The 27,887-nt window shown below is 39.5% G+C and overlaps 3 protein-coding genes across 10 annotated transcripts; 1 reads left to right on the top strand and 2 right to left on the bottom strand.

The window, feature by feature from the left end:
• Positions 1–477: 477 nt before the first annotated feature.
• On the top strand, positions 478–6,364 carry LOC132631674 (pyruvate, phosphate dikinase regulatory protein 1, chloroplastic-like). 3 transcript variants are annotated; one of them, XR_009578993.1, is made up of 5 exons: positions 478–652; positions 1,838–2,188; positions 3,636–4,278; positions 4,842–5,083; positions 6,227–6,364. XR_009578993.1 is itself a non-coding variant. In XM_060347345.1 (4 exons), the coding sequence occupies exons 1-4, from the start codon at positions 533–535 to the stop codon at positions 4,943–4,945; spliced, it is 1,218 nt and encodes a 405-aa protein (XP_060203328.1). In that variant the 5' UTR covers positions 478–532; the 3' UTR covers positions 4,946–5,216. The 3 variants fall into 3 exon arrangements, 1 of the variants encoding a protein (XP_060203328.1); XR_009578996.1 differs by lacking the exon at positions 6,227–6,364 and adding an exon at positions 5,381–5,577; XM_060347345.1 differs by lacking the exon at positions 6,227–6,364 and having other exon boundaries at positions 4,842–5,216.
• Positions 5,243–27,673, bottom strand: LOC132631695 (uncharacterized). Of its 6 annotated transcripts, none has more exons than XM_060347401.1 (5): positions 27,544–27,673; positions 27,131–27,223; positions 26,365–26,455; positions 23,913–24,156; positions 5,723–6,396 (listed from the first exon to the last, which is right to left on the bottom strand). In XM_060347401.1, exons 2-5 carry the CDS (start codon positions 27,185–27,187, stop codon positions 6,315–6,317), a joined length of 474 nt encoding a protein of 157 aa, XP_060203384.1. In that variant the 5' UTR covers positions 27,188–27,223; positions 27,544–27,673; the 3' UTR covers positions 5,723–6,314. The 6 variants fall into 6 exon arrangements, with proteins under 6 accessions (XP_060203374.1, XP_060203384.1, XP_060203381.1 ...); XM_060347398.1 differs by having other exon boundaries at positions 26,365–26,461; positions 27,544–27,672; XM_060347391.1 differs by lacking the exons at positions 5,723–6,396; positions 27,544–27,673 and adding an exon at positions 5,243–5,380 and having other exon boundaries at positions 26,365–26,461; positions 27,131–27,537.
• On the bottom strand, positions 19,365–21,184 carry LOC132631686 (uncharacterized). Its single transcript, XM_060347361.1, has 2 exons — positions 20,265–21,184; positions 19,365–20,178 (listed from the first exon to the last, which is right to left on the bottom strand). The coding sequence occupies exons 1-2, from the start codon at positions 20,583–20,585 to the stop codon at positions 19,390–19,392; spliced, it is 1,110 nt and encodes a 369-aa protein (XP_060203344.1). The 5' UTR covers positions 20,586–21,184; the 3' UTR covers positions 19,365–19,389.
• Positions 27,674–27,887: the final 214 nt, after the last annotated feature.

Genomic DNA, 27,887 nt, shown 5'->3' with positions numbered 1-27,887 from the left:
TTGAGCGAGATATACACATTTCATATACTAAATTTGGAGCGAACTTTTTAAGCCTTGAGAGAGATATACACATTTCATACAACTTTCATATATAATTTTTTGAGGGAGAAAAATAAAAAAATAAAAAATATTTTTTTAAAAAAACAATTTTTTTTTAAAAAAAAGTATGTTTGTTATAGGATTTGTAATGTTATATTTTGTAAATAGAAAACTATGACCACGTTTCTTAAATATTTCTCCTTAATATGTATATATACCCCCTCCCCCCCCCCCTCGCCCCTCTCCCCCTCGCGAAATAGGACATTTGCGCGAGTGACCCTAAACCAAACGGCCTCTTCGAAGACAAAAACATGGGCCAAAAGTAGAATAGTTGGACCACCAATACATGGGCCGACCCAAACCATTTTGATTTTATGTAACCCGCAAAAAAAATCTCAACTGTCACTAAGTTTTTATATGCATAAATATTAAAAGATCAGCAAAACATAGATTTTCACTGATAAAAACAAAAACAAATCCAAAAAAATAAAAAATGATTTGTTCCTCTAGCTTACACATGTCCAATATTCCTCCTGCATCATCTCTTGCTGACTCCGGTTCAGGCACCAGAACTCCGGCAAGCTCTGAAACTTCCTATGAACCTCAGCCACAGGTTTTCTTTTTTCTTTTTTAAATTTTATACTTTTTTCTGTTTCAATTTGTTTGTTTTGTTTTGACTTGACATTAAGTTTAAGAAAATAAAAAATGCTTTTGATTATGTGGTTTTAAACTAAAAATATATATAATGTTCTAAAATGTACCGTATTCTTAAACATATGACGTGGAAAGTTGAAATTAAAGAGTTTGTCAAAAAAGAAACGAGATATTCTTTTTCAAAAATACTAAAAGATAGGACAACCAAAGTACTCTCTCCGTTTTAATTTATTTGTCTGGTTTTGACTTAACATGAAGTTTAAGAAATAAAGAAAGTTTTGAATCTTGTGATCTTAAACTAAAGTTATGTAGAATATATCAAAATGTTCTTTAATCTTGTGGTTATAAACATATCACATGGAAAGTTGGAATTAAAGAGTTGATAAAAAAGGAATGAGTCATTCTTTTTTTTTCAAACTAGCTAAAAAGGAAAGTAGGACAAACAAATTACTCTCTCCATCCCAAAATAAGTTCTGCTTTAGCAAAAAAAATTTGTTCCAAAATAAGTGTCACCTTAGTAATTCAAGACAAAAATTGACAAGTGTTTTCAACTATGCTTTTAGTATTAAAGAAGTAGTCCTCTTTAATATTACTCAATTCTCAAATGCTATAACCCAACGACGGTAATTTCTGAGAGCTATCAAAATGATTCACCTTAAGTTACAATCTGTAACCCATTGACGACCACCTGAAGCTATCAATAAGATTCGTCTTACATAGGGTACTATAACCATATATCGGTAATCTGGGAACTCGATCCTAAGAATGGAACATCCGTATGACGTGTCGATTCATAAACACATGACATAACCCCTATCCAACTCGTGAAACTAATAACATGGGATTGGCATACTTTCATAACTATGTTTGGTTGGAATAAAAATTCGGGATAACTAATCCCGGGATTAGTTATTCCGGGATTGTAGCCTTATTTTATCCCACTTTGGGATAAGTTGTTTCCCAACCAAACGAGCACTTAGACTCTAATATTTAATAAATAGGGGAAGTATAGTAAACTCCGCATTGTATTTATTGATTTCTTAATGAGCGTGATTTTGCTAACGTGACACTTATTTTGGGACGGAGGGAGTAAAACGGAAGGAGTAATTTTTCTTATTTTCTTTTTTATTTTATTTTTTATCAGCCGCAGGTTCGAAGGATTAAAGCTAGCCCTCAGCTAAATCGTTGGTCCAGAGCTCGAAGCATCCGGTCCGGACGGAAACTAGACCGGCCGGTTCTCAGTTCCACCACTGAATTACGTACTAAGTCCGGTTCACCGGTTCGGAGTGAAGAGGAAATTGAGTTGCCTGTGACTAGTGGAAGCCGGTCCGGTTCATCTGAGGATGAAAAGGAAGTTAACGGAGGGAAGTCGATATTTATTGTATCTGATGGAACTGGATGGACTGCTGAACACGCCGTTAATGCAGCACTAGGACAATTTGATTATTGCTTAGTTGATCGTGTTTGTGCTGTGAATACTCACTTGTTCTCCGGGGTAAGTTTTGTCTTTTATGATCTCTGATTATGAATTTATGATGCTTGTAGTTTTGATTAAGAGTCAATGTGACCAAAAGAAAAAGATTACTTCCTTCGCCCCAATTTATGTGGCATTTTTCGACTTTCGAGTGTTTTTTCTTTGATTGCGATATTTTCATGTACTTTAAAAATGTTTGAATTGTCAATTATTGTGACTTATAGTACTTTGTACATAGTTTCCAAATATGTATTTCATGTCCGAATATATAGTCAAAATTTTAAAAGTTTGAATCTCCACATAGACAAATACATGTGTAGTTGGGGGAAAAGAAGAAAAAATCAGAACTAAGCCTTTTTTTTTTTTTTTGGCTTCATAATATAAAGTATTCATTTCTTCCCATCTGTCCTAGCCTTGGTGGATAGAGTTACGTTTACTTATATTTTGCATTTTATAAAATGTTTGTATATGTGTAGATGGTCTTATGAAAAAGGGTGGATTCAGTTGAATTTGCTGCGAAGAGCTAGGTCTGTATTTGTTGAAGTCCAGAACGTTAAATTTGAAATTGTAGTTTTGAGTGGATATTGCACATATCAGCTAGGAAACACACAAAACTTTGACCTAGAATACTGAATGGAGAAAAGAAAATAGACTAAATGGAAGCAATACAGTGTTGGGAGCTGCTTCCCTGAGCTAGACGTGGTAGATGTAATACAATGCTTCGCTGTCTAAGTCCTAAGATTGTGTAATAATTTGGTTGTCAATAGAAACCATTGCTAATGCGGAGACGTTTCATGACGAAGAAGAAAATGGAGGCGGCCAACTTTTATAGCAGTTACAAGTTACAAAAATCATGTGAGGAAGTATAGTGAGGTCATTTGTTTATTTTTGTCAAATTTGGACATAAACAGAAGGTGAACAAATATTCATCAAGTATCCATCCTTGTCCCGCCTCTTTCTCTCCTGAAATCATTTGGGAAGTTAAAACGCCTATCTTTCATATTTTCTTTGTGCTTCTGTTTTATTTGAGCCAAGGGTCAATTGGAAACAACTTCTCTATCTGCCAAGGTAGGGGTAAGGTCTGCGTACACTCTACCCTCCCCAGACCCCATTTGTAAGATTACACTGGGTATGTTGTTGTGGTTGTTAATTACTCGTTCCATGAGAATGACTATAAATATAGCATACTAATAATTCGCTTCCTTGGAGCTGCTACTGACATGCTATTTCTTTGTATTGCCAGAGTTGTGCAAAAGTAATCTTGACATGAAAGATTCAATGGAAAAGCAATCTGATCTTTTTTTTTTTTTAATCATCTAAAATCTAAATGACCCTGTTACTATCTAAAGTGACCGACTAAATAACTATTTGATGTGATCTGACAACAAATATGATTAAGCTTGGTGTTGACAAGTAATTGTTGGTTATCGTGTTGAACTGTTTTCGCTTGATGGACCGCGATTTCTAGATTGACGATGTTGATCAATTAATGGAGATACTAAAGCAAGCAGCCAAAGAAGGGGCAATGGTTGTCTATACTTTAGCTGAGCCTTCCATGGCTGAATCTGCCAAACAAGCATGTCAACACTGGGGTGTAGCATCTAGTGATATACTGGGCCCACTTACAGACGCAATTGGTGGCCATCTAGGTGTTTCCCCTTCTGGACTCCCTCGCTGGGCCCCGGAGAGGCAAAAAACTCCTCTCAGCGAGGAATATTTCAAAAGGATTGAAGCAATTGAATTTACCATAAAACAAGATGATGGTGCCTTGCCTCGAAACCTGCACATGGCTGATATAGTTCTAACAGGTGTTTCACGAACGGGGAAGACACCGCTGTCCATTTATCTAGCACAGAAAGGGTATAAAGTAGCTAATGTGCCAATCGTCATGAATTTAGAGTTACCCAAGACTCTCTTTGAAATTAACCCGGAAAAGGTATTTGCCTTGACTATAAATCCTGTTGTTCTGCAATCCATCAGAAGAGCAAGAGCTAAGACTCTGGGTTTTGACGGAGAACTAAAGACCAACTATTGTGACATGGATTACGTGAAACAAGATTTGGAATATGCGGGGAAAATTTTTGCGCAAAACCCTGTCTGGCCAGTGATAGGTAATTTCCCTCCTATATTTTGTACTGTGCTCAAATTTTTTCTGTTGTCGAGTGTTTTCTCTATTTTCTGTGGCAGACTGTGGTTCTAGTTTAGCCTGGTTTTAGTCGAGCATGGTTCATTATTATTCTATCATCATCATATTCTTCAATTTTATAACTAACTATTGTTTCTTCACTTTGGTTATCTTTACTATTTGTTGTCGATACTTTTCTTCGATATTTTCATCATAGCCTTTTGCTCCTGTATTTTTCAAACCTGTTTTAAAAAACACTTTTCTTGAGTTGAGGGTCTATTGGAAACAACCTCTCTGCTCCACAAAGGTAGGGGTTAGTCTGCATATACGCCACCTGCCCCAGACACCACTTGTGGGTCACACTGGTGACTGGATATGTTGTTGTTGTTGGCTGCTGCTCAAGTTTTTCTGTTGTCTGATATTTGGACTAAAGCCTGACTTAACAATTAGCTTTTAACCTCCACGATTACGCCAACAGATGAATTTATGAGGAAGTTAATTACTAGAATTTTTGATGATTCGTTTTTCCCGCTGTTGCTTTGGTTGCAGAAGTTACAGCTAAAGCTATTGAAGAAACAGCTGTCATTGTTCTGAGACTTTACCATGACAGAAAGAACAGGTGTTCAATGCCAAGAATTTCCAAACGCTATTAAACCGTTGGTCTCAAGCATTGATGGATCAGATCTCGAGGTTCAACGAGAGACAATACTTGAAACTAAGCCAAGACATCTTCTTTGGTCTGGCAATGCCAGAGCAACAAACGTACAATGGTTGCAACTTATGAATAACAGGTGTTATACATTTTTCTCTATATTGTACAGTACTTTACGTAGTTTGCGCACATAATAGGTAATGTTAACTCTTCCTGCACCTCAAATAAATGTTACAACATTATTAACTCTGAATATAGCTAATGTTGTTGCATCTCGCGTACATTTAGTAAATGAGTATCATTAGTGCTTTGAAATGGAGATGCCAATACTACCAGTACTGCCCCATAGGAATATTTCACTCTTTAAAGCTTTTAGTTCCGGGCATGAACATATAGGTCAAGAGTTTTATTTGCCTTCTTGTTGCCATCATTAAAGCTGCAAACAACAAAAGGAAGCAGTTGGCATAGGATCGCAAAAGAAACCGAGATGAGTGAGAGGCAGGAAATGAAGGAATGGTGAGAAATATAGCAAAATGGTTGGTTACTCCTTTGTTCTTCATTAAAATTTTGTGAATTTAACTTATACACAGCGTATGTCAACTCTCTTATTTGTGTATTAAAACCTATTGTAATAGGTAATCTGCCTTATTTATGACACGGTACATATAATTATCTTTTAGTGCAAATGGTATAAAATAAGTGGTTGCAATTTAAATGGAAGACAATGGCTCTATGTTTTATATACCGATTACCTACTTCTTAACATGAAAATCTCCAGTGTAAAATACCATATAATTGAAAGCACATTTGTAATGGGCTATATAACCATCGAACACTTATTTGTTAGGTGACGTAATGGTATACAAATAATTATACCGTCACTGTATAAAAGTTAAAAGACTCAAAAGTTTATACATGACACAAGAAAAACAAAAACCAAAAAAACAAAAACAAAAGAAAAGATATACATGTGTGTTCTAGACCTTGCCACTCATTATTTGAATATTTCACATCTTTGTCATATGGTCTTCTCTTGAAAATCATGCAAAAAAAGCCAGCTGATTGAAGTTATATCTGCCACTTGAATTCTTTCTAATGAAAGGTCTATCTGTAATTTTAGCATCTCTTTGACTCCGTTTATCAAACTCCATTTTTTTGTACTTCCAAATGTTCCCAGTAAGTTTGTCACCCAAAAACCAGTTATACTCTGGTCTCTTCTGCTTCGATATCATACAGACTTTTATTTGGAAATTTTAACTTTTTCATCTCGTTGTTGTTTTAGGAGAGCAGACAGTTTTTTGACGTCTTTTCTGTCAGCTGAGATCGTTGTCTTCTCCATTGAGACTGGCAATGGATAGTATGTGAATAGATCAGTAAGAAGTTTTATCTTCTCCATTGAGCTTGGCCATGGATAGTGTGAAATAGATTAATAGTATTGTTCCCACACTTGATCTGTCAATGTAAAAAAACAAGAACACAAGTCAGCTGTTTTTACAATGTCATTGGTTTAGTCAATGCCTAAAATGTTTGATCCTAATTTGTAATGGATCATACTTTGATATTACTTCCTCTGTTCGCTGATTTACTTTTCCTGAACTTGCTAGTCTCGTCCGAAGAAAGAGACGAAAACAATACCTTGCCATTACTTTTCTCCGTTCGATGATTTACTTTTCCTGGACTTGCTAGTATTTTCCGAAGAAAGTGGGGGGAAAATACTTTGCCTCTACTTCTCTATGTTCGACGATTCACTCTTCCTGAACTTGCTAGTCTCGTCCGAAGAAAGAGGGGAAAAAATAATTTGCAATTACTTCTGTATGTTCGACGATTTTGTATACGGTAAAAACCGGATATAAGCAAGACCGGTGAGACCGGGGACCGGAGATAAGAAGAGATAGGCATGATCACCGAGTCTTCCCTTAGAACTGGTGATATTGCACCGGTTGCGGTTGACCTGAGAAAAGTGAAGCAAATTTGTTTGGTCCGGTATCATCAGACCAAACTTCGCATCACAGCCAGTTCGGTTTCAGCATGACCGAGTTGATCGTGGCCGTTGGTCCGGTTTCAGCATGACCGAGTTGATTGTGGCCGTTAGTCCGGTTAATCAGTTATAAAATCGCCACGCGTCAACATCGTTCTGTCACATTGTACCGACGATCGTACGGGTGTCAGACCGTACAACCCAACCTTATCCTTTTAGGGTTTACTTTATTCTGAAAAAGGCTTTATGTTGTATGCAAGACCCATAAGGCAAAACTATAAATAGGAGTCATTTTCCTACTTTTAAGGGTTAGCTTTTTCAAGATCAAGAACATTGTAATAGAAATTATATATTGAAGCTCTCTCTCCTTTGGTCCGAATCAGTGGCATTTTATGCTTATTCTTTCAATATAGTTGGCTTAATCATAAATATTTGTATCTTGATTCGAATCACTAACGCATATGTTCACATACACATGCTATAACACGCAAATCTATAATTATTTCCTATAAACCCAAAATAGATTAAAGTTCATCCACATATCCTATACCTCACTTACAAATTCAATTGATTACCTAAATTCGAGGTAAACAGTTTGGCGCCCACCGTGGGGCTAGAATAATAGTGGTCTTTCATCTTGGTTTCTATCTCTTACCTATTAAGATTGAAAAAATCTTTTGTTCGTCTCTGTGAAGACGGACCAAATGGCAAGCAGTGGACAATCTGGTCACGTCAACAACAACGAGATTGTGGCCGAAAATGAGAACAGTGGGCTACGGGGCTTACCAGCAGAACCCATTAACCCAAACTCCGTTGATTCGAGAGAGGGCCTCAACTGACAAAACACCATGAACCAGGAGAATGCCGCCCCGCAAGCCACCGATCCCTTAAATACTCCCAATTCAATTATTTTGTCCCGGGCACAAGGCCGGAAAGTGCTGGATACCTCGGATGATATTAACTTACGTTTAATTTTTGAAATGTTGCAGGAACAGAGGGCAGCTATTGCCGAACAAGGAGTCGCAATAGCCCAGTTGCAAAGCAAAAATGATGAAACGTCCCCGGAGAGGATGAAAGGTGTTGCCGAACCTAGAAGGGACGAAACACGGATGGTCGAAAGTAATGGGTCCGGAGCTGGTTCATCCACCGAAGTTCTGAGAATGCTCGAAACATTGGTGAAACGGGTAGACTCGACTGAGAAGAGGGTGGAAACATATAACTCCCGGGTGGACCAGATCCCGGGGGCTCCGCCTATTCTGAAAGGACCGGATTCGAAGAGGTATATTCAAAGGCCTTTTCCTCCGAGTGCGGCTCCGAAATTGTTCTCGAAGAGGTTCAAAATGCCGGATATTCAGAAATATGACGGCACAATGGACCCTCAGGAACATGTGACTTCATACACCTGTGCCATAAAAGGCAATGATGTTGAAGAGGATGAAATTGAATCTGTGTTGTAGAAAAAGTTTGGGGAAACTCTGTCGAAGGGAGCATTAACTTGGTACGACCATCTACCCGAGCATTCAATCACTTCTTTTGAAATGCTCGCGGATGCGTTCATAAAAGCTCATGCCGTTGCCAAAAAGGTGCAGGCCCGTAAGGTGGATATTTTTCGTATAGCCCAAAGGGATGATGAGTTATTGCGTGAATTTGTCAACCGGTTCCAAAGGGAACGGATGGAGCTCCCTCCGGTTCTGGAGGAATGGGCTGCACAAGCTTTTACCAAAGGGCTTAATCCTTGGAGCTCGACGACCTTGTTCAAACTAAAGGAAAACTTGCTGGAATACGAGGCTGTGACCTGGGCGGATGTCCATAACAGATACGAATCAAAGATTTGGGTAGAGGATGACCAACTCGAACTTCCTCCGGGGCCCGTAAATATGAACAAAAACTCTGAGAGATCGAGGAAAAATTACGATCCGGAGTCAAGACCATCGAGGGAAAGATATCGGCCATACTCTCATTCGGAAAATCCAAGCTTCAGGTCGGAAAAATCTAGGGTTGGCCCGAGCCAATCCTCCGGTCGGGGTGATAAATGGACCGAGCGCCCGTCAAATAGTCGAGGTCTCTCATTTAGGAGTGATGTTGGAAGCTTGGCCAGCAACAAAGACTTGCCAAGGATATCAGAGTACAACTTCAACGTCAACACTTCGGACCTCGTCTCGGCTATTGGTCGTATCGCAGAAGCAAGATGGCCGAGACCACTAAGGTCAGACCCGGGCCAACGGGACCCGAACGTGATGTGTGAATATCATGGAACCCATGGGCACAGAACTGAGGATTGTCGCCAACTAAGAGAGGAGGTGGCTCGGTTACTGAAGAATGGCCACCTTTGAGAATTGCTAAGTGAACGAGCTAAAGGCCAGGGAATCTCATAAACGAGCCGAACCAATGGAACCTCAGCATATAATCAGCATGATAATCGAGGGTACCGATACCCCTCGAAGGTCGGTGATGAAACAGACAAAGGTTTCCATTGTGCGTGAGAAGCGCAGCCGGGATTACGTACCCGAGGGTTCCATTTCTTTTAACAACGAGGATGCAGAAGGCATCATTCAACCGCACAATGATGCATTGGTAATCTCTATTCTTATTTTTAAATCGCAAGTTAAACGTATTTTGATTGACCCAGGAAGCTCGGCCAACATCATCCGGTGGAGAGTGGTTGAACAGCTAAGGCTACTCGATCAGATCGTACCGGTAACCCAAGTGCTCAGTGGATTCAATATGGCAAGTGAAACCACGAAGGGGAAGATTTCTTTGCCGGTCAACATTGACGGCACTGATGAGTCGTGAAATTACGCGATATTCGATGCTAATTCCTTAAGTTTTTGTGACTCTTTAAGCACTTTTGTTGTTACTTTTTGTGTGTTTTATGTTGTTTTGTAGGAAAAGATGCCCGGATTGCATAACGGAGCAAAATGGACTAAAATGGATCAAAATGGAGCAAAATAGAGCAAAACATACGAAGATAGAAGAAGCGTGACCTGCGAGTCTGATAAGTTGATTTTATATGATTTAGAAGTGATCAAAAGAAACCAAGTGAAAATAAAGTCAAAAAGAGGCCAAATGGGACAGTTTTGCAAAACTGTCAAAAGTGGACAGTTTTGCAAAAACGGGACAGATTTGCAATTCCGAAAATCAGTGGCTATTTTGTTCTAATTTTGATTAGGGAAATTGTGGGACTATAAAAGGAACATAAGAGGCAAAACATTGTCATCTTTGGTCATTTTGCAAGTTTTGGAGGCTAGGGTTTTCACCTACACCATTGGAGGAGAAGATTGGAGCACTTTAATGAGATAATTCTTAAACCTTTCTTCAATTCCTTGTTTTGTATTGAATATTTTAGTGTGTAGTATTTCATTTCTAGACTTGAATCTTGTTTATGAAAATATTCTTGATTAAAGTTTGGATTGAAACTCTTGTTTTGCTTATGTATTGAATGATTCTTATTGCTATTGAAATGGGTCTTTGTTGATTTAATTAATCTCGTTCTTGAATGTTTCCAAAGGGATTAGCTAACCCTAGGACTCACCCATTTACTTAGATTGAGCTTGGAAAAGGAAATCTAGGTTGGGAAAGATTAATTAACAAGAATTTGGGTCATTAAACTCATCTAATAACTTGAGCTCGGAAGAGGATAGTTACCTGAGGTTAAATTGATTGTGCCTAATATCACACTCTAAGGCTTGGAAAAGCTTAGAGTGAAATTCATTGATTTGGTTGGAAGACTTTCAATGAGATTTTAGAAATCATTATCTATTGACATAAATCCGTTCTTAGTTGTAAAATCGTGAAATACATTGGATCGTTACTTGAGTGTAATCTCCTATTATCCATGCTTGTGGCCATTGATCATTTTACTCGCTTTCTAGGTAATTTTACATTTCCGCATTAGTTATAATTCTCAAACAAAAACCAAAATACCATTTATCGTTTGGCTTTAGCTTAGTTGGTGAAAGTTCCTTACTTTCTTAATCGCCTAGCATATTGTTCCCTGTGGGATCGACCCCGACTCATAGTTGGGTAAATATATTGCATACGACCGTGTACACTTTCTCTTTGAGGAGTGTATTTGGACGTTATCAAAAATGGCGCCGTTGCCGGGGAACAATTTGGCGTATTTGAGTTAGTTTGGGATTTAAGCTAACTTGCTTTGGTTCAAACTTTCATTGCTTTATTTTATCTAAAAAAAAAAAAAAAAACAATGGCATCATATAATGAAAATTGGTCGGATGGTAGTTATGCATACTTTGATGACCCTTGTCATTATTGTGGAGGACCACACTCATGGCAAAATTGTTTGAATTCTCCCGGGGGCGGATTGTGCGCACAATCTCAAACCTATGAGTGGAGTATTTGTGATGGGTGTGGTGGTCAAAATGGTCATTGGGATAATTGTGCTTATTTGTCCTTCCCTCCCTCGAACCCCCACTATGACTATTCTAGTTTTGATTTTGATGATAGTAGGGATATGGAAGTGGAAGAAGCCTCGAATGCTCAAAATGAGAGGATAATGCTCATGTTGGAGACCATCCTTGAAAAAGTTGAAAAACAGGACTTAGCGGTTAAGGACTTGAGGCAACCACTTGATGACTTGAGGCAAGCAATTAATTGCAATGACAAAGCTATTCACACCTTGGAGGATCAAATGAAATTATTGGCTCAGATTCATAATGCTCAACAACTTGAGGATGTTGAAAGTAGACAAGAAAGTGGCCAAAACATGAATTTCTCCAAGGGTGGATTTTTACAAGCTTTGAATGACCCTCAACTTGAAGAAAGTCTTGACAAAGTGGAAGTTGTGAGCCAAGATTGGCTTATGACTCAAGCTCAACAACTTGGAGCCTATGGAGATCATCGTGAAGGCATTTCAAGGATGATGGAATTTTTTTTAAAAATCCATGCTGAGCAAAGTCAAGAGTTGAAGGAACTTGAAATTGCTATCCGTGACTTGAATACCGAATTGAATGCAAAAGTTGAGGTATGCAATACTCAACATCAAATAGTCATGGATAGTAGTTTTCAGTTAGTTTCCAATGAAAAAGTGGTCAACATTGATTTTCAAGAGCTAATGATGAATTGCCAACCGACCAATCAAAAAATAATGCAAGATGCCAATATTGAAGAAATGATACTAGAGTTGCATAAAAAGGTTCATGAAATGGTTTTTGAAGACTCTAGTTCATTTTTGGGCGAGGATGTCAAAAATGAAGCAAATTTGAAATTGAAGCGCATTGGACCACATTCCAACCATTTTTCAACATTGTGCTTGGTTGATGATATGGAAGTTGAACTAACCGAGCCTATGGAGAATTGTGGAAATGAAGAAGAAAGCGTTTTCATTTTGAAGTTTGCTATGCCAAGAAGACAAAATGGCATGCCTCACTTAAGGGCCAAGAAGTGCAAAATGCGACACCCGAGAGTTGGCCTCCTTGTTTTTCTACCACCGCCCCATGAGCGTCATCATGATCTTGATTCAAAGTTGGGGCGCAAATTCATATCTTCCAAATGGAAGGAAAAGTGGTAAAGGTAACCGTCGTGCCACGACGTTAAATCAAGCGCTTGGTGGGAGGTAACCCATCGTTTTAAAAGTTTTAAATCGTTTTTGAAATTTTATTTTTTAGAATAGTTTAGTTTATGGTTTTTGACTAATCTGCAAAGTTTCAGAATTTTTGGAGTTATTTTGAGCATATCGGATACCCGGACAGCCCCCAAAACCAGTAAAAGCTGCAAAAAAATATTTTCTGGTGTCATAACATGCGATTCGCATGTCATACATGCGAATCGCATGTCGCGTCTCATGTGGTGACAGAGAGTTTTAATTTTTTTTTTTTACGGGTGACATCACATGCGACTCGCATGTCGCGTCGCATGTGATGACAGCGAGTAAAAAAAAAAATGCCTTTTTTTTTTTTTTCCTTTTCTATTTTTATGTTTTGTTTTGATTATGTGCAGCGAGGACACTGCAATGTTTATAGTTGGGGGTGGCACGTGGTAGCGCATTATATTTTGAAACTTGTTCAAAATTTCTGAAAATTTTGTTCTTTTGACATGTTGTGGATTAGTCACTCTTATTATTTTATTTTCTTTCATTAGTCTTGTAAGTTTAGGTGTAGGTTCTCCTTTGAGGAAAAATGTGAAAACTCGTGGCTTGTTTGATACTAATAGAGTTAGTCTCTTGCATGTGAAATTGAAATGTGAATACCTCTCCAAATTGTTGTGAAAGTTAAAAAGCAAGGTGCATAGGAAAGAATGATCTTTGTGACAACTTTTTGGCTCATTTTGTGACTCTTTACCTACTAGTGTGTTGACTTTGGATTATGAGATATTGCACTAGTTGTTCTTGCTTGGGAAGTGAAATTGATCCATCTTGACTAGTTTATATGCCATGTGTGTGAGTGTTTGTTGAATAAATCTCGTGTTTACTTTTATCATCTAGAACTTGCCCGGTTAGTCGTTCAATGCTAATTTTGATTATGTTGGTTGGAGAGATGACCTTGGGCTATCTTTGTGAAAAAACCTCTTTAGTCTTTCTAGCCTACCATTGCATAAACAATATCGCTAGTAACCCCAATTGAGCGCATGACCTTTTCTTTGATTGCCACATTACAAGCCTTTACCCCGTTTTGATGAAAAGTCTCTTTTTTTTTAACCTTTCCCTCCTTGAACATGAAATTGTGAATTTGAGGCCAAAAGCCTAAGTTGGGGGTGTTAGTGTTGCTTGAGAGTGGTGAAGGTTGGTGTTGTGAAAAAGTCAAAAGAAAGGAAGAAAATTTGAAAAACACAAAAAAAGGTTGCAAACTTTTTGTGCAAAAAAATGTATCTTTGTAAAAAAAAAAAAAAAATTGGCAGGTGACATCACCTGCGACTCGCAGGTCAGACTTGCGATTCGCATGTGGGGTCGCAGGTCGTGCCAGTGAGTAAAAAAAAAATTTTTTTTTTTCTTCTGATCTATTTTTCTGTTTTGTTTTGATTATGTGCAGCGAGGACACAGCAACATTTATAGTTGGGGGTGGCATGTGCTAGCACATTATATTTTGGAACTTTATAAAGGAAGTTGGAATAATTGGGGAAACTAGTATGCAAAGGAAGGAGTGTTGTTTTGAAATGAAGAGGAAAGTGGACGAAAGGTTTTGTGTAGTGTTCAAGGAGGGCGTAGTCACTTGTATCCCAAATACTTATCCTACCCTTCCCTAAGCCTACATTACAAGCTTAAAAAGTCCCTATGTGATCTCCAACTGAATGTTCTTGAGTTAGTGATGATTGAAAATAAGGGCAAGCTTATGGTGTGATATTTGTTAGCACTAGAAATTCGTTGTTGAGTGTGAGTGACTTTGTGTATTTGTCCCTTGTGTTGTTGTTGTGAATACAGTGATTTTGGGACTTTCTTTCTTGTGAAGGCATATGGATTACGATAGATTGGTGATGTTGAAAAATCCAAAGTTGAGTCAACTGAGCATATCTAGTAAGCTAGTAGTTTTGAGTCACTTATTGAAACTTGAGTGTTGTTGCTTGATAGTTTTAAATCTCTATTGCATTCTTGAAATTGTATTTTGAAATGAGGGAGTTATTTGGTTGAAGCTTCACATGCTTGTAGCCTAATTGTTGGTACCAACCAAAGTCATGTTTTTGTACTTAAAGTGGTTCCTCATTGAGATTTTTGTTTTGATTTGCTTGAGGACAAGCAAAGACTTTAAGTTGGGGGTAGTTGATGAGTCGTGAAATTACGCGATATTCGATGCTAATTCCTTAAGTTTTTGTGACTCTTTAAGCACTTTTGTTGTTACTTTTTGTGTGTTTTATGTTGTTTTGTAGGAAAAGATCCCCAGAGAGCATAACAGAGCAAAATGGACTAAAATGGAGCAAAATGGAGCAAAATAGAGCAAAACATACGAAGATAGAAGAAGCGTGACCTGCGAGTCTGATAAGTTGATTTTATATGATTTAGAAGTGATCAAAAGAAACCAAGTGAAAATAAAGTCAAAAAGAGGCCAAATGGGACAGTTTTGCAAAACTGTCAAAAGTGGACAGTTTTGCAAAAACGGGACAGATTTGCAATTCCGAAAATCAGTGGCTATTTTGTTCTAATTTTGATTAGGGAAATTGTGGGACTATAAAAGGAACATAAGAGGCAAAACATTGTCATCTTTGGTCATTTTGCAAGTTTTGGAGGCTAGGGTTTTCACCTACACCATTGGAGGAGAAGATTGGAGCACTTTAATGAGATAATTCTTAAACCTTTCTTCAATTCCTTGTTTTGTATTGAATATTTTAGTGTGTAGTATTTCATTTCTAGACTTGAATCTTGTTTATGAAAATATTCTTGATTAAAGTTTGGATTGAAACTCTTGTTTTGCTTATGTATTGAATGATTCTTATTGCTATTGAAGTGGGTCTTTGTTGATTTAATTAATCTCGTTCTTGAATGTTTCCAAAGGGATTAGCTAACCCTAGGACTCACCCATTTACTTAGATTGAGCTTGGAAAAGGAAATCTAGGTTGAGAAAGATTAATTAACAAGAATTTGGGTCATTAAACTCATCTAATAACTTGAGCTCGGAAGAGGATAGTTACTTGAGGTTAAATTGATTGTGCCTAATATCACACTCTAAGGCTTGGAAAAGCTTAGAGTGAAATTCATTGATTTGGTTGGAAGACTTTCAATGAGATTTTAGAAATCATTATCTATTGACATAAATCCGTTCTTAGTTGTAAAATCGTGAAATACATTGGATCGTTACTTGAGTGTAATCTCCTATTATCCATGCTTGTGGCCATTGCTCATTTTACTCGCTTTCTAGGTAATTTTACATTTCCGCATTAGTTATAATTCTCAAACAAAAACCAAAATACCATTTATCGTTTGGCTTTAGCTTAGTTGGTGAAAGTTCCTTACTTTCTTAATCGCCTAGCATATTGTTCCCTGTGGGATCGACCCCGACTCATAGTTGGGTAAATATATTGCATACGACCGTGTACACTTTCTCTTTGAGGAGTGTATTTGGACGTTATCAAAAATGGTTTAGCAAACGGTGTTCTATGTAATGAAGGGGATATGAAGTATAATGCATGGCTAGGTAGACCGTGGATACATAGCATGAGGGCCGTGCCATCGACATTACATCAACTGCTGAAATTCCCGACCCCGGAGAGGATAAAAACCATCTGGGGAGAATAGCTCGCTGCAAGAGAGATGTTCGCGGTGGAGGAAGCACCACCCCTTCCCAAAAAATCGGATAAAAAAGAAAGTGAATCAGTCAGCGGCAAGGACCCTAAATAGCAACTAAAGTACACAGGTTCGACAACAGAGCTAAATGGGTCGAACCCGGGGTATGAAGAGGATGATTTCGGTGTACCCAGATTGTTCGTCTTGCCGGATGACTCGGATGCAACCAAGTCAACAGTAGAGGAGTTGGAGCAAATCATCTTGTTCGAATATCTACCGGATAGAAAGGTATACCTGGGCACGGGGTTAACCTCGGAGCTCAGGAACAAGTTAATTAAATTTCTTCAAGCTAATGCCGATTGTTTCGCATGGTCCCATATAGATATGACAGGTGTACCACCGGGAGTGACGACTCACAAGCTCAGCCTTGACGGGAGGTTCCCCCGGTGCAGAAGAGAAGGCCCATGGCAGAGGCAAAACACGCCTTCGTGAAGGATGAAGTAACAAAGCTTTTGAAAATAAGCTCTATCCGGGAGGTAAAATACCCGGACTGGCTAGCTAACGTAGTAGTGGTGCCAAAAAAAGGTAATAAATTCCGAATGTGCGTTGATTATAAGGATCTAAACAAAGCATGCCCGAAGGATTTATTTTCGATGCCTCACATCGATAGAATGATCGATGTGACGGCCGGATATGAGATGTTAAGTTTTCTCGATGCTTACTCCGGGTATTACCAAATCCGGATGCACTCGGAGGATCAAGAGAAAACATCCTTTATTACCCGGTATGGGACTTACTGTTACAATGTCATGCCCTTCGGATTAAAAAATGCCGGTGCAACTTACCAACGCCTAGTTAATGGAATGTTCGAAGAACAAATAGGAAAAACACTAGAAGTTTATATTGACGACATGGTGGTTAAGTCCCTGGAAATAGAGGACCATTTAAAGCATTTGCAGGAAACCTTCGATGTATCCGCAAATACAACATGAAGCTTAACCCGGAAAAATGTGCCTTCGGTGTCCGATCTGGCAAATTTTTGGGCTTCATGGTGTTAAACCGGGGGATTGAAATCAACCTGGATAAGATCAAAGCCATCGATGATATTGAGGTGGTGAATAACGTCAAAGGAGTGTAGAGGCTCACCGGAAGGATAGCGGCGCTGAGTCGTTTCATATTGAGGTCTTCGGATAAGAGTCACCGTTTTTTCTCCTTACTAAGGAAGAAGAATGAATTCGTTTGGACACCGGAGTGTCAAAGAGCTTTGCAAGAATTGAAAAGGTACTTGTCCAGCCCGCCTCTACTGCACACACCGAAAGCGGACGAGCAGCTTTTTCTCTACCTTGCCGTATCCGAGGCAGCGGTAAGTGGTGTTTTGGTCCGAGAAGAATCAGGTACGCAATTCCCTATATATTATGTGAGTAGAAATTTAGGGGATGCGGAGACCCGTTATCCCCACCTAGAAAAGTTGGCATTGGCATTGGTAAGTGCTTCTAGAAAGCTCAAGCCTTACTTTCAATGCCCTCTAAAGAACATCATGCATAAACCGGAATTATCGAGTAGACTAACTAAATGGGCTGTAGATATTAGCGGATATGATATCGAATACAAGCCTCGGACGGCCATCAAGTCCCAGATCTTGGCCGATTTTGTGGCAGACTTCACCCCGGCTATGATACCCGAGGTTGAGAAAGAATTTCTGTTGACCTCGGGAAAAGCTTCGGGTATTTGGTCGTTACACACGGACGGGACCTCGAACCTCAAAGATTTCGAGCTAGGAATCGTCCTTAGAATTCCCGCCGGGGATGCCATTCGACAATCGATCAGAACTGTTAAATTGACTAACAATGAAGCCGAGCATGAGGCTATGATTGCAGGTTTGGAATTAGCTCGGAGTATGGGGGCTGAAATAATTGAAGCAAAATGCGACTCTCTCTTGGTTGTTAACCAGGTGAATGGCGTCTTCGAGGTTAAGGACGAACGGATGGAAAGGTATCTGGAAAAAATCCAAGTGATACTACACCGGTTTAAAGAATGGACCATGCAGCATGTACCCAGGGAGCAGAACAGCGAAGCCGATGCATTGGCCAATTTGGGATCTTCAGTCGAAGGGGAAGAAATCAACCCCGGGACTATGGTGCACTTGATGAATTCGACGATAGAAAATGGACATGCTGAAATAAACACAATGGGTTTAACTTGGGATTGGCGCAACAAATACATCGACTACTTGCAAGATGGAAAGCTCCCGAGTGACCCAAAAGAATCACAGTCACTAAGGACAAAAGCAGCGCGGTTCTGCTTGGTAGACGGTCAATTGCATCGACGGTCTTTCTTCAGACCCCTGACCAAGTGTTTGGGTCCCAGAGAAACCGAGTATGTGATGAAAAAAGTACATGAGGGGACCTGCGGCAATCACTCCGGTGCTGAAGCCCTAGTCCGAAAAATTATCAGAGCCGGTTACTACTGGAACCGGATGGAGGAAGATTCGAAGAATTTTGTCCGGAAATGTGACGGGTGTCAAAGACATGCCCCGATGATTCATCAGCCCGGGGAGTTGCTGCATTCGATGATATCACCTTGGCCCTTCATGAAGCGGGGAATGGACATTGTTGGTCCATTTCCATGGGCACCAGGTAAGGCCCGTTTTATTTTGTTTATGAATTACTATTTCTCCAAATGGGTTCAAGCGCAGGCCTTCGAAAAGATTAGAGAAAAGGAAGTTATTGACTTCATATGGGATCACATTATTTGTCGTTTCGGCATCCCGACCGAGATAACTTGTGATAACGATCCTCAGTTCGTTGGCGGTAAAGTCAATGATTTCCTCCGAGGGTTGAAGATCAAGAAAATCGTATCAACTCCGTATCACCCGAGTGCGAACGGACAGGCGGAATCCACGAATAAAACAATAATTCAAAATATGAGGAAAAGACTTGAAACATCAAAGCATCGCTGGAGGGAAGTACTACCGAAGGTATTGTGCGCTGACAGAACCACATCGAAATTCAAACCACTCGATCAAATTCCCGGACAAAACGTACCGAACGAAGAGAAAGCTAATATTCAGGCACAGTCCGAAAAAATGACTCCGATTCTCTGCTTGTCCTTAAAACGAACCGACAATTCGGGCAAAAGTCATAACAAGCATTCAAGTAAAAGAATAAAGAGAATCGGAATGAAAAATGCACATTTCATATATGGAGGTCTTTTACACTCGAAATTCCTACGAAGTTAATAATAATAAAAAAAAAAAGGCAAAAAGGCAAAGGCAAAATAAAGGCTAAGTACAGGCTATGATTTATCCGGTGTAGCTGGAACCAGAACGCTCGGATACTGTCTGCTCAGAATCCTCGGAATCGGTATCAAGAGCTTTCTTGGCTTCCTCCTCGGTCTTTCTGGCTTCGAGTATCCGGGCCGGGAGATCCGCAAAACCATGTTCGGCTTGCTCAAAGGTGGCCCTCCGGGACTTCCACCGTTCATACTCCACCGCAATCGTGGTATGAGCTTCGACAACCTCTACACTCCTAAGGGATTCTGCCAAATCAACCTCAGCCTGGGCCAGCTTGGCCACTAATTCATCTCTCTCTTCATCGAGGACTCCTTGGATTTGAATGGCCGATTCGAGCTCGGCTCTCAGAAGGTCTTTAGCCTCGACTGTCTTCTCGAGTTCGATTTTCAGCTCGTTGCATATCTGGGCCCTATCCTCATCTTTTTGCTCGAATACCCTCATCCTCTCCTTATACTTAGCACTCTCGGATTCAAGCAGCCGATACCTCTTGGCCATGTTCACGGCATCAGTCTTGACCAAGTCAAGCTCCCCTCGGAGTTGAGTGATAATAGTTTTGAGTTCACCAAGCCTCGAAGAAAAACGAGCATTATCTTGGCTAAGGCCGACCTTGTCCGCTTCCAGAAGCCGGTTCTTCTCGACCATCCCGGCTAATTCGTCCTTTAACCGAAGGTTTTTGGCCTTCACTTGCAAAAGGTGCGGGAACTTCTTCGTTTCTTGACCCTGGGCATCCAGCTGGCCCTTAAGGTCGTCAACTTCTTGCTGAGCACGGATGAAGGCTTCATTGACGAGCACCACACTCTGTAAAAGAAATGAGAAGTTAAACTTGGATAAACGAGAAGCTAAAATTCACATTGAATTATGCAAGGATAGGTTGATAAGCTTACTCGATTGCCCGCGTGCATGCCCTCGTTAATGAGACTCTGCCAGGGGACTCCGGTCATCTTTCGCTTATCCGAGTCCGAGACGAGGGGCCTCAGATATCTTACTACTCCCACCGGACGAGACAAAAAGCTGCAATCCTCAGGGACGGTGACCATGACCGATTTGGTCCTTCTAGGTTCCACATTCGGGGCTGGGAAGATACGCACTAGGCTATCTCTCGAACCAGTCTCGGTGGCCCGACCAGCTGCCCTCGTGACTTGAGGAATAGGGAGATGTCCGAAACCGGCAGCTTCCCCGGTTGCAGGAGGGGTATCCAAAAACATATCATCAAGGTTGTCCGACCTCGGAGCAGGAGTAGGAGAAGCCGGAACAGCTCCGGCAGCCTCGGTAGGAGCGGGTGCCTCGGGTGTTGTAGTTAGGTCCTCGACAGGTGTTGAACCGGTATCCAATGAAACCTCGGTCTCGGGGACCGGCTCAGCCTTCTGTTAGGCCTCGGCAGTTGGTGCATGCCCGGATCTTCTGGTCCTTTGCAGGGGGGTCTCCTCGGATGAAGCGTCACCTGAAATGTCAACATATTTAATTGGCCTTAAAGGAGTCGGGTAAAGAACTTCTTCCCCACCTGTGTGCAATGCCGGAGCTGGCGGTTCTTTCCTGGCTGAAGGAAACAGCGGAATGGTTGTATCCTCCTCCGGTATAGAGTCAACGGAGGGAGTCACACCGACCTTCCGAACAAGGAAATCAACCTCTGTTTCGTCTCTTAGAGTCCGAACGACTCTTCTTGCCCTCTTTTTCGGTTTCTGCCCTTTGTCCGAGGGGTTTCTCCTCCTTTTGTTGGCAGCAGCAATAATACGGGATGTACCCGCTGAATCAAATTCGGGTGCCGGCGCAGCGGGTTCTCCTGCTGGCTCCGGTCTTGGGTCCACCGAGCCCTTAGGTAAACCTGAATATCGAAGATGTTATAAAAGGGAAAAGAAAAAGATGAGGATATAATGTGTTCCAAATCAAGCAAAAAATTACCGTGGTTTTCGGCGATCCATCGGCCGCGCGACAGGATTCCCCATGTCAGTTCTCCATGGGTGTGCTGATCGAGGAGAGCTCCAACCCATTCATTCATGTTTCGGATAGCCGGAGGTATCCATGCCACGGCTGATATAAAGAAGGGGAGAAATTGTTTTAATACGAGGGGGCAAGTGTTTAACAAAGCGTTCAAGGGTAGTTATTGAAGAAGGAACTGAGGAACTCACGATTATCATTCCACCCCTCCGGAAAGGGCATATAGTCGGCTGAAATAATGTCCGCGGTCCTCACCTGGACGTAGCGCTCTAGCCAACCACGGTCCCTGTCTTCGTCCATCTTCGAAAAGATCGGATTTCGGCTTCGCTTGGCGAGCTTGATCACACCCCCTCGGAACAACCTCGGAGAATATAAATGGATGAAGTGAGCCTTCGTAAACTCCCTTTTTACGTCGTTGGCCAACACCCGGAGGCAGGCCATAGTCCTCTAGACTATCGGGCCAATTTGGGCTAGGGTCACAGTATATGTCCGACACATATCCAATATAACCGGGTCGATCGGGGGGTCGAACTTGAGTGTAAAGGTATAGGTATAAACGCACAGGAAGCCCTCCCTGTAATCGGTGATCGATTCGTCGGGCCCGGGTGCAAACACTTGCACCAGACGGTTACCCCATTCGCAGTCAGCCCGGACTTGGTCGAGTTTATCCTCGGTAATGGACGATAGGTATCGCCTTACATCGAATCCTCTATCCGCAACCGGAGAAGGTTTCTCAACTTCAAACGCTTTGTTATAATTGGGTTTGGACGGTACTATGTCCAAAGCAGTGGGCTCAACGACGGTCTTGCCCCTGGGTTGTGAAGTTGGCTCGGCCCCCTTGAGGGGAAACCGAGGGAACATCCTGGGAGGTGGTTTCGGTGTTGGCAGACATTTGAATTAGATAATAAAAAAGGAGGTTCGGTGAACTCGAATGAGGGAGAAGGAACAAGTTACAAAAAATAATAAGAGTGAAGAGGCAGTTGAGAGAAAATTTCAAAATAGCAAAGTGAGAGGAGAAACGTAACAGCACTTTCGATCAAAGAACAACAATGGAGAAGTTGACAAAGTTGGTCTGTTTTGGCAATCAAAATAAGTAAGAAAATGGAAGAGGAAGACGATCAGAGGTGGAGAAGTAAGAAGTAGAAGTGAAAGTGGTAAAATGAGAGGGTTAAAAGCCTTATATAGGCATGGGGGACTGAAACGGTTACAAAAGTTGGCCAACCGGGGGGTGCCACGTGTCCCACAATTAATGAGACGTGAGTTGAAGAGACGTGCGTTACGGCGGTTGCCAAAGTTGACCACTCGGGGTGAGACACGTGGCTGATGGCTGAGGGACGTGACACAACTGTTCCCGCAAAAAATGTAAAGATAAGAACGGGCTTATGGCACCATCGGTTTGTTGATTCATCCACTTCCCGTTACTCCGGTAAAACTACGATCCAGGAAGTGTGGGGACTATCTGTATACGATAAAAACCGGATATAAGCAAGACCGGTGAGACCGGGGACGGAGATAAGAAGAAACATGCATGATCACCGAGTCTTCCCTTAGAACTGGTGATATTGCACCGGCTGCGGTTGACCTGAGAAAAGTGAAGCGAATTTGTTTGGTCCGGTATCACCGGACCAAACTCCGCATCACCGCCAGTCCGGTTTCAGCATGACCGAGTTGATCGTGGCCGTTAGTCCGGTTAATCAGTTATAAAATCGCCACGCGTCAACATCGTTCTGTCACATTGTACCGACGATCGTACGGATGTCAGACCGTACAGCCCAACCTTATCCTTTTAGGGTTTACTTTATTCTGAAAAAGGCTTTATGTTGTATGCAAGACCCATAAGGTAAAACTATAAATAGGAGGCATTTTCCTACTTTTAGGGGTTAGCTTTTTCAAGATCAAGAACATTGTAATAGAAATTATATATTGAAGCTCTCTCTCCTTTGGTCCGGGTCAGTGGCATTTTATGCTTATTCTTCCAATATAGTTGGCTTAATCATAAACATTTGTATCTTGATTCGAATCACTAACGCATATGTTCACATACACATGCTATAACACGCAAATCTATAATTATTTCCTATAAACCCAAAATAGATTAAAGTTCATCCACATATCCTATACCTCACTTACAAATTCAATTGATTACCTAAATTCGGGGTAAACAGATTCACTCTTCCTGAACTTGCTAGTTTCATCTGAGAAAGAGGGAGAGTGCTAACACCGCTAGGCACTCAAGACTCTATTTAGTGGTTTATGCCCTTATTTTGCTTCAAGAAGCATTAGAATTACCAGATGCAGGATTGCCAGATTAGATAAATCAAGCAATAGACAGTTTTCGTTGATTTAGGGGTTCGTAGTTGCTTGTTATGCTGTTTTTTTCTTTTCTTTTCTTTTCATTGTCGCTACGAGCAGTAAAGGGATCATAAGTGACCTGTGAGCAATATTCTATATTTTTCGTAGAGACGAATAATCAAAGATCGAATTGACCTGACCTGAACGAAGTACATCTATAATAAACAGGGAATCACATTTGATCCCTTGAAGGAGAAGATAAGTCAACTAAACATAATTCTGTTTAACTGGTTGAGAGAACTTACATGGTAGCAAAGAAAATAAGTATCCTCCTGGGATCAAGGGTCCAAGAAGGCGAAGCAGATCGTCTGAAACTGAATCTCTGGGAAACACCTTTGCTATCGATGGCGGTAGCACCACTGGTGGCCGCCGCACCATTACTGGCGGCCACCGTTGTGTTCTGATTATGTGTGTGTAGTGTGGAGTGATCAGTTGTTCCTGCTGTTACCACCATGGGCTTTTCAGGCATGCTTGCTCCTAGCAAAGAAGCTGCACTTAAGAATTTAAGTTCTATGAAGTGATGGTACATACAATCAGGTCACTCACAATGGTAATTTACATATAAATCTCTATAATAACATTTACCGAGAACTTGATAAAAATAAAACTCCTGTTAGAAGTTAGAAAAGAGACGCAATTCATATATTTCCGTAATGAGAAGCTTTTATGACTACACACCGAGGCGGATAGCTACTATTTATTGTAATTTTAATAGATTTTTACATATAGATTTATACTCCATCCGGAAAGTATTGAGTTCAGATTAACCCGTTGCTCGAGAGTTACATCTACTCCTGGTCGGCCATACAAATGTTATGGCATACTTAAACCACAAATTTCAATGTTACATCTACTCTTTTACTTTAATGTTACATCTACTCTTTTTTTTTTCTTTATAAAATTTTGTGCAAAGTCTAACTATGATAAACAAATTAAAGTAAAACGGAGGGAGTAACTAACATGCGTAGCCGTTTAAACTAACACTAATCTTATAAATATAGTTATTCTGTCAGTGTATATAACTTAGATGTTTAAATTAGTACGATTCAGATCATACCATAATAATGTATTTGGTTCTGCTTTACTCAATAATTCTAATGGATGTGCGCTTCTTTTTATGAAAAAAAAATTAAGGGAATTAAAAAGGAATGGCACTCTGTAAACTCGACCCCATTGGAATATTATACATCATAATCATTCTTATCTTCAACATTTTTGGATGTTATTGAGCGGACAGCTTGGATAAAATTATATTTTTCAATTGTACCATTTGATTGAGAAATATAATTTGTAGCATAATGATTTCATCAAAATCGCAGCTCACCAAGAAAATCTTGGCAATCTTTAACATTAACAAAAAGCTGGGCTAATAATAAGATAAAGAAGAGCTATGGTTTGTTTTAAATTAAACGTTACAAAAGTCCTTCGTTTTTTTATTAAACTTCGTGTTCAGTCAAATACATTCACATAAATCGGGAAGGAGAGAGTATTAATGAAAAACTAATGGCGTACGTAATTGGAACGCCTGGGATTGAATATTGGAGTAACTCACCTCATTTACTATGATGATTTTCAAAGTAATTAAGGAAACTACAAGGCAGCTAAGCTAAGTACTTAAAATAGTTAAATAATACTTAAACAAAGTTTTGATATGCAAGACAAGCATATGAAAATGACGATACAGAGTGGATTATCTTAGATGTGAGTTGTTTACTCAAACTAGGCTTTTCGTGCAAGTGCATGCTGCATGTTTAGGCACGATTGTCACTTGATTAACTCTATGATGGTCAAACCAAATCTCTCATAATAATTATCATCGTTGTTATTATCGGTATTTAATTACGTAAAATTAAAACACCAAATTTGGCATCTGCCTCAAGAAAAAAATTCTGAAAAATAAATCCTAAAACTCTGATAACAAGATGCATTTTGGTATGGGGGATTTTAACATAGATGATAATAGTTGACAATATCTTTAAGTGATGCATTTGTCTTTTGATCCTAGCTGGGTGGGTAATTGACCTCTATCTCGTTTTGTAGATATTAAAGAAAATAAAATCACAACGGACTTATGACCAACTATAAATAAAAAGTGCTAAACTTTGATATGATTAATTCAAACTGCCAGAATTTGAATCTTATGTGTTTTAGATTCTAATACTTTTAAGTTACTGAATTTTAAATATATAATTCGTACATATTAAATGAATTTTAAGAATAAATTCAGAGTTTGAATCAAAACTAACTTGGAGAATGCATCAAAGTGATACAACAATGGTGCTTTTTTCCCACCATTAAGTACATTCGACAAGTGACGGAGCCGGAAATTTTAACAGGAAAATTAAATTGCTTCTTCATATTCAAATATGCAACCTAAAGCAATTTTTGTTGGATGCACATTGTAATTTTTCGATAGAGGGTCTATTCAATTGAATTCTTCTAGACACAATAAAAAAAGGAAAATAGTAGTAAAAGATGGTCAATACTTTGTTACTAGTGCTTTGGTTGTATTGAGAGAAAAATATAGTTGGTGGACTTTAAACCTCAATTTATCATCTAAATAAATTCTTTTAGCAAATTATTATAGACTACTTCAACTTGATATTCATGGTGAAGATTTAAGATCCCCCCTCTCCCACCCCCCCCCCCCCCCCCCCCCAAAAAAAAAAAAAAAAAAGAGAATAAAAAATGTATTACCTCTTGGTGAAGTCGCCATTAGGCTTGTGTCTTTCTCATTGACAGCGTTGAAATTTGTTTTTTTCAATAAACCCTTCCTTGAAAGATTTCTCTGCAACTTTTTTCATAATTCAAACCATGAGACACCAAAAAACACATGTATTTCTTCGCTTTTTCTATATGATTTAATTTAATTCATCAAGAATATTTTCTTTTTCCTTTTTATTTTTCTGTAAAGAGATATTCATTTCGAATTAGACCAAGAACGAAATTGGAAAATTAATTTCTTTCCCTCATAATTTTAAAGGCAACAAGTATAAAATCAATTTCTATTGATGGTGCCTTTATCTGAGTAATTAATTAAACCATGAAAGCACTTGACAAAGGTTAAGTTAATTTTTGACCAAAGGTCTCATGTTTGAGCTCGGAGTAAGGAAGTCGTCCTTATTAGGAAGTTTCTTTACTCTTAGTGTAGGATTTTCCGATATGAATCCAAATTTAATCGTAAGGAAGTTCTTTACCCTTAGTGTAGGATTTTCCAATATGAATCCAAAATCAGACTCAATACGGATATCGGACGAGTTTAGTAAAACTCAGTATTTGTCTCAAAAATTACATTTAATACGTACAGATTATTAACTTAGAATTCAGTAATTCAAATAAACTAAAATCCTGGACTCTTACGTTTCAAATTCTAGCTACACCTCTATCAGGCATAAAATTCTGAAGATGACAAAAAAAGAAAAAAAGAAAGCTCAGACAAAGGATTAAAGGAAGATGAACTTACAGTAATTCTTGAATTTGCATTCATATCTTTCTCCACAAGATGAGATATGCGTTCCATATCCACAACAAAGCTCTCTGATTTTGTGTTTGTGTACTGTAATCCATTAATATTTTCAGAAACATATATTTTTTCAACCCCCTTTTCTCCAAATTCTCTTTTTAAACTCTGATTTTCAGCACCCATATTTTCCTACAATTCAATATGCAAAGCTATAGAAACACACCCACCCTCAAGTATATCAAGAAACAGCCTAAACAGAAGGAGAATTGGTCCTTTATAAAGAAAACTAAAACCCAATTTAATAATAAAGTTCGATAAATTCAATAAAACAGTTGTCAGAGAAAATATTAAGGGGGATGAGAAGATTTAAAATGTAAATGAAAAGTAGGATTGACCCAGAAAACAAGGCTTACTATATTTGCTGAATAAAGAGTTGGAGAAACAGGAGGCCTGTTTGGAAGTTGCGGTGGACTAAGATTTTAAACATCATAAATGTTTTTGTCATTTTTTAAAACTGTATAGCCTATTGGCTCGATTATTTTATATTCGTGTCGCGACAGGCCAAGGGAAAAAGGCTCTTTATTAAGATTTTCTTGTCAATCCCTTCACACCTCATGATGGTACTTCTTATCATAAAATACAGACCACTTTTGAATTATGGTTTCTAAATTGAATATTTACTACTTTTTCCGTTTCAATTTATATGATATAGTTTGAATTTTCGGAGTCTAACAAGAAATCTTTTTATCGCGATTTA

This window comes from Lycium barbarum, chromosome 1, assembly GCF_019175385.1.
Source record: "Lycium barbarum isolate Lr01 chromosome 1, ASM1917538v2, whole genome shotgun sequence".
NCBI classification, from domain to species: domain Eukaryota; kingdom Viridiplantae; phylum Streptophyta; class Magnoliopsida; order Solanales; family Solanaceae; genus Lycium; species Lycium barbarum.
The sequence above is the reverse complement of the archived record's forward strand: the minus strand, read 5'-3'. Positions and strand labels throughout refer to the sequence as shown.

Bases quoted from the DNA above. Each gene is read 5' to 3' on its own strand.
- LOC132631674 (XM_060347345.1), top strand. From the start codon at position 533: ATGATTTGTTCCTCTAGCTTACACATGTCCAATATTCCTCCTGCATCA. The intron at 653-1,837 runs GTTTTCTTTTTT...ATTTTTTATCAG, and splicing joins CCTATGAACCTCAGCCACAG to CCGCAGGTTCGAAGGATTAA. The intron at 4,279-4,841 runs GTAATTTCCCTC...CTTTGGTTGCAG, and splicing joins CCCTGTCTGGCCAGTGATAG to AAGTTACAGCTAAAGCTATT.
- LOC132631686 (XM_060347361.1), bottom strand. From the start codon at position 20,585: ATGTTTTTGGATACCCCTCCTGCAACCGGGGAAGCTGCCGGTTTCGGA. The intron at 20,179-20,264 runs GTAAGCTTATCA...TTTCTTTTACAG, and splicing joins GCATGCACGCGGGCAATCGA to AGTGTGGTGCTCGTCAATGA.
- LOC132631695 (XM_060347371.1), bottom strand. From the start codon at position 27,313: ATGGGTGCTGAAAATCAGAGTTTAAAAAGAGAATTTGGAGAAAAGGGG. The intron at 26,462-27,130 runs GTAAGTTCATCT...TTATGAAAAAAG, and splicing joins ATGCAAATTCAAGAATTACT to TTGCAGAGAAATCTTTCAAG. The intron at 24,157-26,364 runs GTAATACATTTT...TCTTAAGTGCAG, and splicing joins AATGGCGACTTCACCAAGAG to CTTCTTTGCTAGGAGCAAGC.